Below are 18,789 nucleotides of genomic sequence, written 5' to 3'. Positions count from 1 at the left end.
CGTTTTGTATTGTGATACTTACTTGTCTGAACTTTATTGTTACTGAAAATGTTCACGAACTGTGAAGAAAAATCTCACAAATGAACAACAACAAATCGGATGTTTATTGCGCGAACCGTGCACGAGAAAACAAACCGAACCAAAATGATAACGGTCACGTGGTATACCAACGTCTGTGACATTGAAATGGAAATATCCCGTCTAAAAATAGATTAGACCTTGTCTGCTCAACGGTTTTTTCTCAAACGTGCGACCGTTTTTCAGAAATACGAAAAATGCATTTTGTGGTATTACAAACACCACGATTACCAGGATTACCAAAAAACACTTCAGGTGAATGGAAATGTATATTCTAAATAATAAACGGTAAGTAAAGTGCAATTTTATTTGTGAAAAAATGGGTTTAATAGCGAAAAACAACGCCGTAATGGTTAAAAACTAGCCGTAACTAGGGTGTGTCCCTTTAATATGAAAGAAATAATTGACGAAAATCATTTGCATTCTATTTCCGACACTACTTTAGATGACAATGAGACTAAGGAATATAGTAAAATAGTTTGTGTGTGTGTATGTCTGAGAGAGAGAGAGAGAGAGAGAGAGAGGAGAGAGAGAGAGAGAGAGAGAGAGACAGTGTGTGTTTCCAACTGCTGTTGACTTTTCACTAGTTTATTGGGCTAAGCAATCTAAAACAAAATAATCAGCAAAATAAAAATAACAATATAAAAAAAACACACAAAACGAACAAAAACAAGGCAAACAAAACCCATATATTATGACACACATTTATTGTTCTTAAAATAACCATAATTACGACATATAAGAATTACTGTATCATTAATACATTATATATATCGTCAACGTCCCTAACTGCGTTATGCTTCCAACTCCGTTCGGTGTGTTTTCTCGTGCACGATTCGTGCAATCAACATCCGGTTTGTTGTCGTCTACTTATCGTTCATTTGTAAGGTTTTTCTTCACAGTTCGTTAACATTTCCATTAACAATAAAGTTCAGACAAGTAAGTATCTCAATACAAAACTCATAACTTTACAAACCTTTAAAACCATTTACTTTTCAAAGTATTTCGTTTATTCCATAAAATTACTGATATCGGGTCCACATGACTCGTAGAAATTGACTTAACATGGAATATGATGAATTATCATATGGTGCGTGTCACGTGACCTCACATGTGCCATTTATTTTTCGTGCTTTTTAAGCCATCTGTTGTTAGAATTTGTTTTCAATTATTATATTCGATCTGCAAAAGGTATGCTTCATGTGTGTGCCTCTACTTTAGTGATAATCCATTCATAACAATTGTAAATAATTTCGAGTGTATATATTGTGTTAATTAAGAATCAATTCATTAAAAAAAAAAGTAATATTTTACAAACCTTTCACTGCTATGAGCGTAATGCTTATCAATATTGACATCCCGGTAGTGTTAGCGATAGGTGTTGGTAAAACGCGGACCGGGCCAGAATGCTTGACAAACTGAACTTTTTCCTTTTAAAAAAAAAATCAAGCAAAGTGCTCGTCAACTATGCATAGTTAAAACACATATATTTTCCATGTAGTGGCCTTAAAATGGAAAACGACGAACCGCATATGCGCGGACGATAATTTTTGCAAATGCATGCGTCTGAACGCAGTTAGAAACGTTGCACTCTTTCCTCTTTACTGGAGGGTGCTTCACTTTTGTTTACTAGAATGGATTTGTTTTACGACCACATTGTTGATTACTCAGGTTAATTGATTGGAATCTATTTTGTTTCACGCATCGTTTCACGAATCGTAGCCGAAAAATGTAAAATAGTATTTCCGTAAATATCGTATTCGTGTTTTTGTCGTTAGGTGAACGCAGCATGGGACGTTGATTGTATATGAAAAATGCACAAGGTAAAATATAAACATAAAACAACATGTGTACAATCTTTAAATTTAAACATTACACGCACGCATAACAAAATTTACAAATTACAGTAACCAATACGTCATAGCGGTTGCCCAAATGCACGGACTAATTGTTGCTTCAATGTAAAGTTGTGGTGTACATCAGCTAATACCATTAATTAATGAACATAATTATTAGCGCATCATACACTGTAACATCAGTGACGTAAGTGGGGGCACGCCACCCCCACCCCCCCCCCCCATCAAACTTTTTTTCAACTGTATTTGATTTTATAAAATCATACATAAAATATGGTCCCCTCCCACACACATCCCACCCCCACTATATCATCCTGGCTACGTCAGTGTGTATCATTGACGTTACGTGTGTTAAAATCGTTTCAAGGAATGCCCCAACATTTTTCAACAATTCCATTTAGTTTTGTTTTTGTTTGCTTGTTTCTTTGTTTGTTTGTTTTGTGTGTTTGGTTTTTGGGTTTTTTTTTGTTTGTTTCTTTGTTTGTTGTTGTTGTTTGTTTGGGGTGTTTTGGGGGTGTTTTTTTGGGGGGTGGGGTGGGGGGTGGTTAAACAAATGCAAGAACCTATACGTGCGGTGTCTTTGATGCAATGGTTATTACAACAAAACAGGTAAATATCGTGCACAAATGTATAGTGATGTGAGACCTTTCCCCGCGCATTGTTATTAGGAATGGCAAAACAATCCTCTGTGCATATATCCAAGAAGGAGCACTTTAAACTTTATATTATCAATGTATAGGTGTATGTGTGTGCGTGCGTACGATTGTGTGTGCATGTTTGTCCGTGTGCTTGTGCGTGCGTATATGTGTGTGCGCGTGCACTCGTACATGCATATGTATCTCTGCATCTAAGCTTTACCAACAGCGCTAACAAAAGACATTTAACTGACTACTGCGCAGGAGGGGGACATTATACCAACACAACTACACCATCAAGCCAATGCATGTCCCGGGCCACAAACTGTAACATTTACATGTAAAGCAACCAATACTGAATGGGGTGGAACCACGGAACATTTATACACAGGGGTCGAAATTGGCTGAAATTGCTGGAAGTCCGACCAGCTACTACTAGGAAGATGACTCCATACTAACACTACTCTACTATATATGTGTATGATTTATAAGAATCCAATGCTCTACTAGCTGGACTGTTAGAGAAAGTCTCACCAGCTACTACTAGGAAGATGACTCCATACTAACACTACTCTACTATAACATAATCTCCAACTACAGGTTGTCATACTAAGAACATCAAACCAGGGATCTGTCCTTCATCCACATCTGTATATCGGTTTAGTTTGTTACTGTGTTTGGATTTCTGGCAGTTGAAGAACGAGCACACAAACGACCCGTCCTGTACTGTAGATCTGTCCGACTTCCCATAGAGTGACTTAGGTCCATTGATGTTAACAAGCAGATTGTACTTCTTGTCTTTACTCAGTTTTAGGGGTCGCGGAAACTCCACGTCATATGTTGTCGTCCCAGCTGCGACTGAGACTGACTTTGTCACTGATGAACCTTCGATTACGTCGTCTGTTGTCGGGTCTGTTATAAAAGCTCTGGCGTCATAATGTGCAGTGGGTCTGTCATAGGGACCATACAACTGGAATCCTTGTAGTGATGCGTTTTGGTTTACAGAAAACATAATTCCATGATCTGCACCACTAGAACATGAGCAACCAAAACCACAGAGTCCGGCTAAGCGCTGTATTATAATTTTCTCTTGACGAATAATACCCGTGCGTTTGTTGGCGTTAAATGGTGAAACGTTTTCATTAGGACATATCCAGTGTGTTAAGATCTTGACTTTTTCTGCATCAGTCAGCAAGTTAGTTGGTACTACATTTTTCGCGAAATACTTCTGGTCAAGTAAGGGAAACCGCACGTGCTTTATGACTTCCCCAATCACTTGTCGTCTGTTTTCGTCAGTTACATCTTTGTTCTGTTTCCTGCATGCGCTCTCACTCCACGCCACAACAGCTTCAAAGACAGCTTGTTCATCGACCTCCAGTTCTTCCGCTTGTATGATCTTAACCAAGCATTCGTGACAAAGGTCGGTAACTCCAGATGATTTTAGAGCACCATATCCATTTTCCAAAATAAAAGACAGAGCTTTTTCTTTCAATTCCTGTTCATCAAACACGTGGGCCTGTTCCAGTATCACGCAGGCGTTGTCTGGCGTCATCGATGACGACAAATACGCCAGGCACTTCTGCTCCAGGGTTTTGACGTCATACTTCTTTGAAACGTACAGCAAACCCATTACACTGGCACCATCCATTGTGACGTCATCTGTGTAGAGGTACCTGTGAAATAGTAATAAATATACAGAACTTCACAAACGTTGTTTTCGTTTCCTATTTATTGCACGAGGTTATTTTGCGCAAGAATATATACCACGAAACCACGAAGCGGTGGAGTGGCATGTTCTTTCACAAAATAAACGAGTGCAATAAATAGGAAGCGAAAACGATGTATGTGAAGTTCTGTATTCATTATATACCTTCTTTCATCGTTTACAAAAACAGTTTTTAATTTAACGTCGTAACAACACTTTGTTAAATCTATTATCAAAATTCCTTTCATGGATTTACTAAACGTTAAAAATTTTACTCTGCGGCATCCATGTGTAATGTTTCAAATAAGAAGTGACGTAATTTGTCAATTATATATGACGTCAGTAAATAAAAGGCGCTAATTACAATAAAAATGAACAGAGAATTTCCCATTTAAAAGTTCCAGTCCAGATCGCACATAATAAAACGTGTCCTTATCTCACTTTAAAGCTGCAGTTCCTAGGATATTTTTCATTTAAATATTTAGAATAAATGATCCAGTTCCGTTTGGTACATATAAGGCCCACTACAGCGCTATCGTTTCGCAGCACTCACTCATCTACATTATCTATGGCAAATACAAGCACAATGGCCAGCTGAGTTTAAATTCAGTTAGCGGGGCGCCAATCCAAATGGGACTTTACGACAGACAGACAAACAGACATTTTATTATGCGACTTGCCTAGGCTCTGAGCTTCTCGCGTGCTATTGAAAACATGTAACTATATCGATTGTGAGTTAGTCTATTAATTCGAAACCTTTTATTCTGGGCATAACCACTTACCAGGATAATGGGGGGGGGGGGGGGGGGGGGTACGGGAAATTTCGGGACTGGCCAGCTGTTGAGATAAGCGTCACATGTAAAAGGGTGTCGACAAGTATGTAACGCTCTGGGGGAGGGAGGAAATGGGGGTGGTTCGATTCGGGAAACATTGTCAAGACCGTAAGTTATTTTTTTATATATCATTTTTACCTAAAAAAACAACAACCTTCTTTTGTTCTATGCATTATATTTATTTATTATTGAGCGTATATTTTTGACGACCACTGATATTGAACACATTTAACTATCTCGATTGTGGGGTAGTCTCGTAACTCCAAAATTGATATCCTATGTATAACACCTTACCAGAGATGGGTGTGTGGTGTGTGGTGGGGGTGTACCTTGAAATTTCGACAGTGGCCAGTTGATGACATAAACGGCACATAAAAATGTACCAACAATTACGTAATGCTGGGGGGGGGGGGGGGGGTTGATTCACGAAACACTATCAAGGAAAGAAGAAAATGGGTTATATGGCGTCGGACATATGTTTAAGGACCACACATATATTGAGGGAGGAAACCCGCTGTCGCCACTTCATGGGCTACGCCTTTCGATTAGCAGCAAGGGATCTTTTATATGTACCATCCCGTAGACAGGATAGCACATACCACGACCTTTGATGTACCAGTCATGGTGCACTGGCTGCAGCGAGAAATAGCCCACTGGGTCCGCCGACGAGGATCGATCCCAAACCGACCGCGCACCAAGCGAGCACTTTACCACTGGGTAACGTCTCGCCCCTGAAACACTATCAAGACCATATGCTATTTTCATTCACCACTTTGACCTATAAACATTGTTTCCGACACTATCCAGTAAAACAGGTGGAACCTATTTCTTTTCTATGCATTATTTATTTATTTATTTATTTATTTGTTTATTATTGTGCGTATACTTTTGACGAGTGGGCGGGATTTAGCTAAGTATTTTGACTGCTCGCTTCATGTGCTTGCGTCGCAGGATCGAACCACCTCGGTGGATCCATTCAACTGATTAGGTTTTTATCGTTCCAACCTGTGCATAACTACTGGTCAAAGGCCGTGGTATGTGTTTTCGTGTCTGTGGGAAAGTCCATATAAAAGATCCCTTTCTGTATTAGGAAAAATGTAGCGGGTTTCCTCGGATGACTACGTTTCAGAATTACTAAATGTTTGACATCCATGAGCCGATGATTAATTAATCAATGTGCTCTAGTGGTGTCGTTAAACAAAACAAACAAACAAACTTTTTGATGATCACTGTTTATATCGAACACACACGGGTTTTTTAATAATGTATTTGAGTTAGGAGTTTAGGAGATTTTTGTTTTAAGATGAATGAAGAAGAAGACTAGCAAGAAGAAGAGAAAAAGAAAGCGAAAGTTGCAGCTTGTTTTGTGAACTGACTATATAGTCTCAGAGGAAACACGTCACGTTTTTTGTTTATTAGTAGCAAGGACTATTTCTATATGCACAATCTCACAAACAGGGTAGCAGATACCACGACCTTTGATATATCAGTCGTGGGGCACTGGCTGGAACAATGGAGCCACTGACGGGGATTGATCCTAGGACGACTGCCCATAACCGAGCTCCTTACCACTGGGCTGAAAGCGGAGTGAGTGAGGGGGTGGGGGAGGCACAGGCGTCGGGCGTTGCCAGAAAATACAGAAGAAGTGGAAAATGATTATTTTGTCTTTCAGTTGTCGGAAGCCAGTGAATATTCTGACGACATCAGCTTGTGAGCTTGGACAATGTTCCCACTTGATACAACCATCAACAACAACAACACTACCACCGCCACCATAACCATTAATAGCATTCTTAGTAATAGTAGTAGCAGCAGTAATAGTGCTATAGCTTAACAGCAGCAAATTCAAGAAACATGACCAAGATCTGATATACAAAGCACATCATAGTTGTGTGTTCTTCATGCTAATCTAGCTTACTAACACGATAATTACTGTAATTAATACAATGTTAAAATTTCTTATCCCACACAGTGATCCCTTCTCCAGCTATCCCAGTCCCTAAATAATTACTCTGACGCATGTCAATAACACTTCAAGACTCATAACATACTTCTTAGATGTATGATCCGTGTTTTATGAACATAAAATCAACATACCTTAGAAACTGTTCAAATATGTCGTGTTCTACTTCCGGAATGACGACCTCATCCTGCTCTGCCAATGGTCCGTAGAACATGGCCTCGAACACGCCACTGCGGATACTGACAATCAGTCTGTGAGCCTGGACGCACTTCTGTTCTCTTCCCACCTTGAATGTTACGTCAGTGAACATTTTATTTTCAAGAGAATGTCTCAGACATTCTGAAAGAGATTTTCTGCTCTGCCAGCTGTCAAGACCAGTCCGACTACTTGATTTGCATGTCGCCATCTTGTCACTGAAAATATACATAAAATAGCTTAATTTTTCTCTTTGTTTTATAATAGATGTGGTACAGGCATCAATAGGAACCATGCACGGGACTGGGAATAGCTTCATGTCTAGTTGTAAACACTCTTTAATATGTTCTGAAGAGACTACCATGAGTGTTCTGCATTATAAGATGTCTTCGACTAACACAATGTTGTAACGACTGGTATTGCACATTAAATATAGTTTGTTCTTTAGAATATCAGTGTCTGTATAGTCAACGTGTTTCTCACCGTCACAATATTTGTAACCAAACTGGATTTCGAATCCAAATATTTTCGAAAACTCAGGATTGTCCCTTTAATATTTGTTACTTATTTAATAAAACAACCCTAAAACAGCTTTAAAAATAAAACAGGGTAGTCCCTTTATTTAATGGTTATGTTAAAATTTATTTCATAAAATACCTCCAACAAAACAAAAAAAGACCCTAAAAACCAAAAACCGCATGCACGCACACGCACGCACAGACACACTGAGAAAGACGCGAACACAAACACAAACATAATACAGTCACACATGCACACACACGAGCAAAAAAAACCCAAACTCAATACAGACGCACATGCATACACACACCACTGACGTACACATAATCCAGTAGCAGCAGTGATGGTTGATATACATACATACATAAATACATACATTCATTCATACATTTTCATTCATACATTCATTCATACATTCATTCATATACACATACATTCATACATGCATACGAGTGTGCGTGCATGTGTGGATGTCCCTCCCCCCTCCCCACACACACACACATACATACACTTGGCATCTTCCTACGCCACCGTACACACACACACCAACAATTAAGAAAAACAACAAAACATAAACAAAAACAAAATAGCAAAACCAACCACGAACTAGACAAAACAATAATCATCATTAATGACAGTGCGGCGTACACAATGCACGTGGATACATGTAGTATAGCACGGTGTGGCGTACACAATGCACGTGGATACATGTAGTATAGCACGGTGTGGCGTACACAATGCACGTGGATACATGTAGTATAGCACGGTGTGGCGTACACAATGTGTGTGTAGTATAGCGTACACAAATGCACGTGGATACATGTAGTATAGCACGGTGTGGCGTACACAATGCACGTGGATACATGTAGTATAGCACGGTGTGGCGTACACAATGCACGTGGATACATGTAGTATAGCACAGTGTGGCGTACACAATGCACGTGGATACATGTAGTATAGCACAGTGTGGCGTACACAATGCACGTGGATACATGTAGTATAGCACAGTGTGGCGTAGACAATGCCCGTGAATATATGTAGTATAGTACAGTGTGGTGTACACAATGCACGTGTAGTATAGCACAGTGTGGTGTACACAATGCACGTGAATATATGTAGTATAGTACAGTGTGGGGTACACAATGCCCGTGAATATATGTAGTATAGTACAGTGTGGTGTACACAATGCACGTGTAGTATAGTACAGTGCGGCGTACACAGTGCACGTGAATATATGTAGTATAGTTCAGTGTGGCGTACACAATGCACGTGAATATATGTAGTATAGTACAGTGTGGGGTACACAATGCACGTGAATATATGTAGTATAGTACGGTATAGTGGTTCTCAAATAACCCGGTGATTGGCGCGACCTCGAGTGTCAACGAGTGTTCCGCCTCCTCTAAATATCTACCAGGGACGTAGGCTAGGGGGGTTCGGGGATTTCGGACGACCCTCCCCCCCCCCCCCCCTCTCTTCCCCTCCACTGAAGTAAATGGTCCGCTTTCAGAAGTAAAACATACAGGTTTATACATATGGAGTTTCTGGTGGTGCAAAAACAAAATAGAAAAAGGTCCACTTGGTTCATATTCGAACCCCCCAGGTCCAGATCACGCTACGCCTCTGTCTACGGTCGATTTGTTTACATCTTGCTATGCGACGCCGAAGCCTTAGAAATATTACTGTTTTTCACTGTGTCCCCCATTATTTTTCTATTACAAATACTCTCCTACGTACCACACCCACAATCCTTTCGCCGGTGAAATACAGCAGTTATGACATGCATAGCCCAAGTCACTTTGTATAGTATCTATGAAAAGGAATATGTCAACGTGTCCCGTATCACGTACACTGTTTTGTGAACTGAACTAGTTGTGTATAAAATCAAGCGATTTGATCGCTAGCAGAACGGACAAGTGACTGACTCGACAACTGAAGGCGTGATTAATTTTAAATAAAAGTGTTCGTACCTTCGAATTCTTCCAGCATCAATATTTCTAACAGTTGAGGAAAATACTTCCGCGAATATTACTTGATTCCCTGGAAAATGTACCTTTCGGTTTTGCTACACACGAAGCGAAACAACTCTGTTTCAGTTGTCTATTCAGGTTCTAGTACACCAAATCAACTCCTGTTGCCGATAATGTTAACGTTTACTAATAAAACTGATATAAGCAGCTTATCAACACACACACAGGAAGTACAGCAGTAAAACGTGTGGCACCTCACATCTAATCTACCTGCAAGAAAATGGGGTGGGTGGGGGGGGGGGGCAATCACATACCATTTAAGATATTTAATTAATGTTTTTAATAGCAACCGTCATTTTCGCTGAAAATTGCAGTTCCATTTTTGGGGGTACCCCGCATTAGTTTCAACCTGATATGTACGGCATATCAACTGTATAACAAAAAAAAAAAAGTGTATTTATTTATTGTCAACTGATAATAGTATTTGCACAAATAATCAATGTCACATATAACTACCAATCAGTGGGAATCACACCCACAGCTGCTTTTACTCCGTAAATATTTAACAGTGCACCTCGAACTTTGTCACATAACTCTCTTCTTTGGTACTATGCAACCTTCATTGAACAGTGTAGGTTATACTATACCAAAGAAAGAAGTGTTTTATTTAACGACGCACTCAACACATTTTATTTACGGTTATATGGCGTCAGACATATGGTTAAGGACCACACAGATTTTTTTTTAGAGGAAACCCGCTGTCGCCACATATGCTACTCTTTTACGACAGGCAGCAAGGGATCTTTTATTTGCGCTTCCCACAGACAGGATAGCACAAACCATGGCCACGAAGAAAATGGAACTTTTTGTAGCTCATTTTTGATATAACCAGATATTTTTACAACATGAAAGGTTTCGCACAAAATTATAGTACTTAGTTTTACATGTACTCCAAAAATGTTTCAAGCACAAGGCTAATTCACACTGTAACTAGGTGAAATAAAATTGAATACATTTATTGGCCAGATAAAATTATTTGTTGACAAAAAAGACAACAACACTGTCACATGTATTACCAATGACAGGACTGTTTGTATTATCAGAACTATCAAAATTTCGGCACACTTCGATCATCGACCCACTTTATATTCCCACACCCTACTCTATTTTACAGGACCTATCTCCGCTATTTCCAAATGCACACTTCCCACACAGAACCATTTATTTGGCGCCACATTCGTCGCGTGATCAGAACATTCATTCTGTCTTTTGTTTCCACTAAATATCGTCTGCTATTTTGCCCTCAACTGCAGATTAAATTGGTTGTAAATGATGATTTTTACTTTCTATCATTTCTGTCATTCTGTTTATTCAGCAATTCTTTATAAAATATTACAAACGTCTAATTGTTTCTAATTGTTTTTTTTATTATTATTTGTTTTGTTTGGGGGTTGGGTTGGGGAAGGAGGGGTGGATATCATCGCTTATAAAAATAATGATCGATTCATTCCATGAAGATAAAGATGGAAATAAAATGAAATTTTTGTTATATCCCACATTAGGGGATCACTTTACAAACATCTTTATTCTATTTCTGAGAGGCATAAATAACGCAATGGGTATTTAGCTCAGATTTTCTTATAGAAATATAATGTCATCAATATTAGTCATGCAGACAAATGACATATTGGTAACAACTGTAACTTACAGAAGATATTGTTCAAATGGGATTTTTTGTTAATAAAATGTGGTTTTAAACAAAAAAACACAACTGGGTTTTTTGGCAATAAAACAGCAATGTTTTAACATTACTTACCATGGCATATTAAAAAAGACAGAAAACACAAAAATGGTTGCTTTTATAGGGAGACGAGAACTGGCAATGCTCATGCAAAATGATTTTCATATGTAATGCTGTGTTGCAATAAACATACCAGTTTATCCTCATTTAAAATAGGAAAAAATAAAACTAATTTTATCCAAAACAATCTGATTTGAACAAAATTAACTTTCACCTACAGTTATTACCAATATGTCAGTTGTCTGCATGCACAATATATATGATTTGACATTTCTATAAGAGATTAATCAGTGAAATATTCATTGTGTTATTTATGCCTCTCAGTATATGACAGCAAAGCTTTCGCCTTATTTTCTGTTGCTTTCCATTTTTGTTTCCTTTCCGTTTTTGTTTGCTTTCCGGTTGTTGTTGTTTTGGGGTTGTTGGTTTTTTTTGTTGTTTTTTTGTTGTTGTTTTTTTTTTTTTTTTTTTTTTGGGGGGGGGGGTTGAAGGGTGTGGTGCCGTGTAGCTGCCCTTCTTTAATTTTCACCCAGCGAGAACCCAGTGTTTATCTATTACAATTACTCTCCTATCTACCACACCCACAATCCTTCCGCCCGTGAAATACAGCAGTTATGATATCCACCGCTCAAGTCCCTTGTTATAGTATCTATAAAAATAAACATTTCGACATATGGAAAAGCAATAGGTGTCGTGTACCCTAAGCACTGACTTCTGTTCTGTGGCATAACTATAATATGTGTGTAAAATTTAATCGATAGCAGAACGAACTAGTAACAGACTGAACCACTGAGGGCGTGGTTATTTTGAAATAAAAGTGTACATACCTCCGAATTCTTCCAGCGTCAATATTTCTAAAGGGGCCGTTCAAATATTACGTAACGCTATTTTTGTCAAAATTAGACACCCACCCACCCCCTTGTAACGCTCTGTAACGCTAGACCATACACCCCCCAAAATATTACGTAACGCTCGGAGATACCCCCCCCCCCCCCCCCTCCACGCCCAACACAGACAAAGCAACGTGGCAATGTATATTTATACCCATGAACGCTATGATGACGTCAATAAAGTGACGTATTGCTGTACGATGGATAAAGAAAGCACGTTTTCACTTTCGCCATTTTAAAATGGTTGACAGAGAAAGATTACACCAATCTCTAATTGAAGGGTATGGACGAGCTAACGTAGAGTTGTCCAAAAAGACGGTTCAACTTGAAGTTGCTAAAGTTTGGAAGGAAATGAAGAAGGAACCAGAGGATCTCACACGGCACGTCTCTAGAAAGCTTCAAGAATGGAAACAACTTGAAATGAAACGCAGAGGACGTTTGTTTTCTTTTTGGTCAAAGGTAGGCAACGTCAGTTTCGTTTGGCCTAAATAAAATGTGTTGGAAATAACAAACACAATATATTTTTATATGCAAGTTGATTCTGTGTATATTCAGTCAGGGCCTATATCGAAAGCCGAGTGGTTGTGGTTGTGGACTGCCAAATGCTATTCGAATCAGTGCAAGAGGTTCGAACCCAACCATTTGACAAGTTGTGTTTTTAAATGTATAGGTATATATATTTAGAGATAAAGAATAACTGGTTACGGCCTTATAGATATAGGATTTAAATATCCTGCGAAGGTTAGAATGGTTAATGCCGAGAGGCTCTGCTGAGCGGCATTCTTCATTCGACCTGATCAGGATAAATTTTATATCCTAAGGCAGTAACCAGTTATTTTATTTATCCTAACAAGAATAGTAAAATAAAAGTCATTATAATTTCTGTTTTATACCAAATTGTTAATTTATCATAATTATTCCAGCACGCACTTGCAGTATGACGTCATACATGACAGATGACTGTTTTTTGTTTTTGTTTTTTAAAAACGTTACTTACTAAGTTTATACATTTGTGTAGGTCCCAAAAGGCATCTCTAAGCTCTTGAGAAATAAATAAATCTATAAATGTTGATTCATTATTGAAACACAAAAGGACATTTATTGATACTGTATTAAAACTAACGATATATTTAGTATGTAGCTGAAAAACAAAGTATCGAATCGAGTTGAGCATATATCACGTGACCTATATTTTTGGTCAGTGACCGAAAATATAAAGGTTTATCTAGTTATATCATGTCAATGTATATACCAATATACAGTGTATACCAAAAAAATGTAGGCCTATTGAAGTCGCTGTCTCTAGTTAACTGTTAATAAAGGTTTGAGTTGATTTATTTCGGAAAATGAGAAGAAATTGGAAAACATGGTATATGCAGTTGGCCTCCCCAGTACACTGAATGCATCAAGTTTCAATGTATTTGACTTGATACCTTGTGACAAAGTATTTTAAATATATATATATATATATATATATATATATATATATATATATATATATATATATATATATATATATATATAATGGTGAGTGTTAATATTTTTTATCGTATTTTAAAATCATTATTAATTTTACAGATAGGCCTACATATTAATTTATCTTTTGTAGGTTCCAAAAACAGACCTAGAAAAATCGGGTGTGAATGATGAATCTGAGATGAATGGAAACACTGCGATCGTTGGAGAGGAAGAAAAGGACACCCATCAGTCAGTAAAAGAAAGCCAAACCACTGTTCATACAGCTCCGAAGCAAGAAAAACTTGAAGCTGCTATATCTAAAATAAATGAGGATCTTAACAATTTGTACAAGAAAAAACATCAAGGATTGCTCTCAAAGACAGAATGTGAAGAACTGAAGAAAAAACAGACAGAACTGGATAGAGTAAAATTGGATATGAAAAAATGTATAAAAAACAAAGAAAGGCAACAGCGCTATCGAGATAATTTCAAACGAAAGCTGGAGGACTTAGATGATGAAACTCGCAAACATCTAAGAGGAACAACCATTGGTCGGCCACCAATTGTTGAAGATGAGAATCTTTTGCATAAGGTGATTGTAGATATTGCCATAGGCGGTTCAGCGGCAGATGACAGACGGCGTTCTGAAGTTATCAGGACGGTCAGAACATTGGATGATTTGACTGCCTCCTTGAAGAAACAAGGGATCCATTTATCTAGAAGTGCAGTATACCTTCGGCTTCTTCCTCGAAATGCTACAACTCTAGAGGGTAAGAGACACTGTAAAACTGTGCCTGTCAAACTGATTAGAGCACAGAACGATGAACATTCTCGCCACCAGGACAGGTATTTTGCTCGAGCATCCATTTCCAATTTGGAAGAGTTGGCATCACTTCTAGGACCAGGTGAAGTCACTTTTCACTCACAGGACGACAAAGCGAGAGTTCCAATAGGACTGACCGCCGCCAATAAACAGGCACCTTTGATCATGCACATGGAGTATAAAATCAAACTAAGTGATCATGATTTTGTCATTGCTGCTCAACATAAGTTGGTACCATCAGTGATCGCAGCAATATCGATTGGAAAAAACAGTTTTGATAGTCCCGGTGTTACTTATTCTGGGCCAACGTATGTGGGAATTCGAAGTGCTAAACATTCCTCATCATCTGCGCTGCATCACTTGCATGATATGAAACGTATTCTATCCTTGCCTGAATTCCGAGAAAGCATGTATTATCAAGATGGACTACCGAAACCCATTATGATAATAACTGTGGATGGAGGCCCAGATGAAAACCCTCGGTACACAAAAACCATTCAGTGTGCAGTGGATTACTTCTGTTCATACAAATTGGATGCTTTATTCATCGCAACAAATGCCCCCGGAAGGAGTGCGTTCAACCGTGTCGAGAGACGCATGGCTCCGCTTAGCCATGATATTGCAGGACTTGTACTGCCGCACGACCATTTCGGAAGTCATCTTAATCCACAGGGTGAAACGGTGGATAATGAGATGGAAAAACAAAACTTCGAACATGCTGCAAACGTTCTAGCTGAAGTATGGTCAAACACTGTAATTGACGGGTACCCAACAGTAGCAGAATACATCCCTCCAAGTCAACCTGACGACCCTGTACGGGAAAGCCAGTACATGCTGCAAATTGTGAAATGTCGTAACCACTCATGTTGTGAGAAGCCAAGAAGTTCATATTTTGACATTGTCAAGGAGCGCTTCCTGCCCCCTCCTATGCCACTTTCGCAGACAGAAGATGGCTTGATGTGTTGCACTAATGATGTAACGGCACGGTTCCCATCACTCTTTGTACATTTAGTACTAGGGAATTCAGTTCTTCCCACAAGAACAAAGAACAAGTTTGCTAAGGGACTACCATACGACTTTGCATGTCCAAGCTTACAGAGTGAACTACAAAAACGTATTTGTGATAGGTGTGGTCTATATCACGCCTCCATCAAGTCGATGACATCCCATTCCCGAATGTGCCGAAATAAATATCCGACTTTGAACCACGAAGCTCAAGCAGCCGTGCATCGTATCCGCCCTACACGTTTGGCTGCCAAGCGTCAGCGAGAACTGATGTGCGTCATACGATATATGGAAAATGAGGAATTTGAATGGCTTGATGAGGACGACGTTGACATCGATGGATTAGAAGTTCCAACCAATATATCGGTTGTTAACGGCACACCTCTGCTTTCACCTGAATCCCGAGAATCACCTTGGGAAAACCAAAATTAAAATATCTAGTGTATTAAAGCATTTCAGCCTGATTTAAAATTGTTTTTGGTTAACATTTACTTCTTAAAAACCTACATTATATATTGTTGCCATGGCATAGCACGTTTAAGAGAAAACAAAATGTTGTTACGTAACGCTGTTCAGTACACCCCCCCCCACCCCTTGTAACGCCATATAAAGCTTGGACGTACACCCCCCCCCACCCCCCTAAGCGTTACGTAATATTTGAATGGCCCCAAACCTTATGAAAAATACTTCCTTGAATGTCACGTGATTTCGTGGAAAAATAACTTTCCGTTTTAACATACCGTTTAAAGCGAGACAACTCTATACTCTTTAAACAATGTAAGAGTTATCTGATGAAAACGTGGAAGCACAGACGTTGGTATATATAAATTTATATATACATTGCGAATATGGAAAATAACTTTAACAAAATATTTTAATGTATAGTATATTTAATATAAAATATTGTATATACGTTTTATTTACCTTTAATTTCAATATTACTGTTTTATATTAATTGTGTGTTTGTGTGTGGATGTGGCTTAATGAAAGTTTGGCTTGGTGATTTGGTGTTGTGCGTGTGGGTGGGTGGGTGGGTGGGGAGGTTGGGGGGGGGGAGGTCACCTGGCAGTGGCTACTTCTTCTTCCCCCGACTGGAGCACCGTTTAAGTACTCATGTTTAACATTAATAAATATTTTAGATATTAGGTGACCATCATGGTTTTTAATACTCTTTTTACTACGTTTATTATACATGATTTTAAAATATTTTAATTAGAATAAATGTTGTTGTTTTTCGGGGGTTCTCTTCCTCCTTCTCTCTCTCTCTCTCTCTCTCTCTCTCTCTCTCTCTCTCTCTCTCTCTCTCTCTCTCTCTCTCTCTCTCTCTCTCTCTCTCTCTCTCTCTCCATTGCACATTGGAAAAAACAATAATATAGAAATTCATAAATATTGATACATTTATTAAAAAGGGGAAATGGAAATGGAGCGGACAACGGTTGGGATGGGGGCGGGGTGTGTTTTAGGGGACATTAGGCGTATGCGGTTTCGGCCGTAGCAAACCTAGGTTAGACTGGCTTCCCTCCCTCTCCCCCCTTACCCTCTCCACACTGATGTCCTCAATGGGGCCTTTTCCCCCTAAATAATCTAAAATATTAATAAAATAATAATTAATTAATTTTGGTATAATTTTTCTATTCTATGGCCAAGGCCCAACTTTTTCTGTCTAATCTTCATGGGCAATTAACATCTAATTTAAAAAAACAAGAAAAGTAGAATGAATTGATTTTTTAATTAAGTTAGATAGCCCGTCTAAAATTGGCGTTAAAGTTTATGAAGGAATATATTATATTTTATATTGTGCTTATTACTGTTCAGACTATGCCATCCGAATTATACTTTCCCCTCGTTTTAGCAAAATATCAAAATGATCCTCATAAATTAGTAAGTTCTGTCCGACTTTTAACGACTACTAACGACTAGCGACTTTTAACGACTACTACACCCTCGTCTCTCTCACAGGCCATTAACAACTAACAACTCACTGTCCAGGACAGCGTGCTTGAACGTGTGTGTGTGGTGTGTGTGTGTGTGTGTGTGGATGTATCTATGTATTCATGTTTGCGTGTTTCTTCATACCCTGGTGAATGTGAAAGACATAACTTAGAATTAAATATTAAATTTAAAATGTATGTACTAATAATATTTTAGTTTGACTTTTTATATATTTATTTTTCATTTATTTATTTATTTCATTTGCTTGTTTAGGGTTTTTTGTTGTTGATTTACTGCGTGGGTGAATCGGTGAATCAGACGTACAATTATTTAGTCCCTGGACCAAATATTTTATAAATAAATGAAAAAAACTATTTTGGGGAGGATCCTCCCAGAATGATTTTTCGTAGTGTACGAATCGTCCCGAGTCAGTCACAAGTAGCCGGTGGAGTGGAATCAGAGATACGTTTGAGAACAATGTCTATAGTTTTAAATCGGCCCAGAACTTCATTATAAATAGCAACCGGCCTCGGTGGTGTCGTGGTTAAGCCATCGGGCATAAGGCTGGTAGGTACTGGGTTCGCAGCCCGGTACCGATTCCCACCCATAGCGAATTTTAACGACTCAATGGGTAGGTGTCAGGCCACCACGCCCTCTTCTCTTTCACTAACAATTAACAACTAACCCACTGCCCTGGGCAGACAGCCCGGATAGCTGAGGTGGGTGTCCAGGACAGAGTGCTTGAACCTTAATTGGATATAAGCACGAAGATAAGAATAAATGAAATGAAATAAGTAGCAAATAACGTTTGAAAGGAAATTAATCACACAGTAAAAGTTTGTTTTATTTAACGACGCCATTAGAGCACATTGATTTTTTATCTTATCATCGGCTACTGGACGTCAAACATATGGTCATTCTGACACTGTTTTTAGAGGAAACCCGCTGTCGCCACATAGGCTACTCTTTTTACGACAGGCAGCAGGGGATCTTTTATTTGCGCTTCCCACAGGCAGGATAGCACAAACCATGGCCTTTGTTGAACCAGTTATGGATCACTGGTCGGTGCAAGTGGTTTACACCTACCCATTGAGCCTTGCGGAGCACTCACTCAGGGTTTGGAGTC

At 38.8% G+C, this 18,789-nt stretch overlaps 3 protein-coding genes across 5 annotated transcripts in view; 1 reads left to right on the top strand and 2 right to left on the bottom strand.

Moving 5' to 3' along the window:
- LOC121367618 overlaps positions 1-18,789 on the bottom strand; it is a 214,510-nt gene that overhangs the window by 126,513 nt on the left and 69,208 nt on the right. The window lies entirely within an intron of this gene.
- LOC121367616 (BTB/POZ domain-containing protein 2-like) lies at positions 767-9,865 on the bottom strand. Of its 2 annotated transcripts, XM_041491901.1 has the most exons (3): positions 9,755-9,865; positions 7,205-7,483; positions 767-4,242 (listed from the first exon to the last, which is right to left on the bottom strand). In XM_041491901.1, the coding sequence occupies exons 2-3, from the start codon at positions 7,474-7,476 to the stop codon at positions 3,174-3,176; spliced, it is 1,341 nt and encodes a 446-aa protein (XP_041347835.1). In that variant the 5' UTR covers positions 7,477-7,483; positions 9,755-9,865; the 3' UTR covers positions 767-3,173. The 2 variants fall into 2 exon arrangements, with proteins under 2 accessions (XP_041347835.1, XP_041347834.1); XM_041491900.1 differs by lacking the exon at positions 9,755-9,865 and having other exon boundaries at positions 7,205-7,563.
- Positions 12,586-16,290, top strand: LOC121367614. The gene is made up of 2 exons (XM_041491896.1): positions 12,586-12,904; positions 14,055-16,290. The coding sequence occupies exons 1-2, from the start codon at positions 12,686-12,688 to the stop codon at positions 16,161-16,163; spliced, it is 2,328 nt and encodes a 775-aa protein (XP_041347830.1). The 5' UTR covers positions 12,586-12,685; the 3' UTR covers positions 16,164-16,290.

Source organism: Gigantopelta aegis, chromosome 3, assembly GCF_016097555.1.
Source record: "Gigantopelta aegis isolate Gae_Host chromosome 3, Gae_host_genome, whole genome shotgun sequence".
Classification (NCBI taxonomy): Eukaryota; Metazoa; Mollusca; class Gastropoda; order Neomphalida; family Peltospiridae; genus Gigantopelta; species Gigantopelta aegis.
The sequence above is the reverse complement of the archived record's forward strand: the minus strand, read 5'-3'. Positions and strand labels throughout refer to the sequence as shown.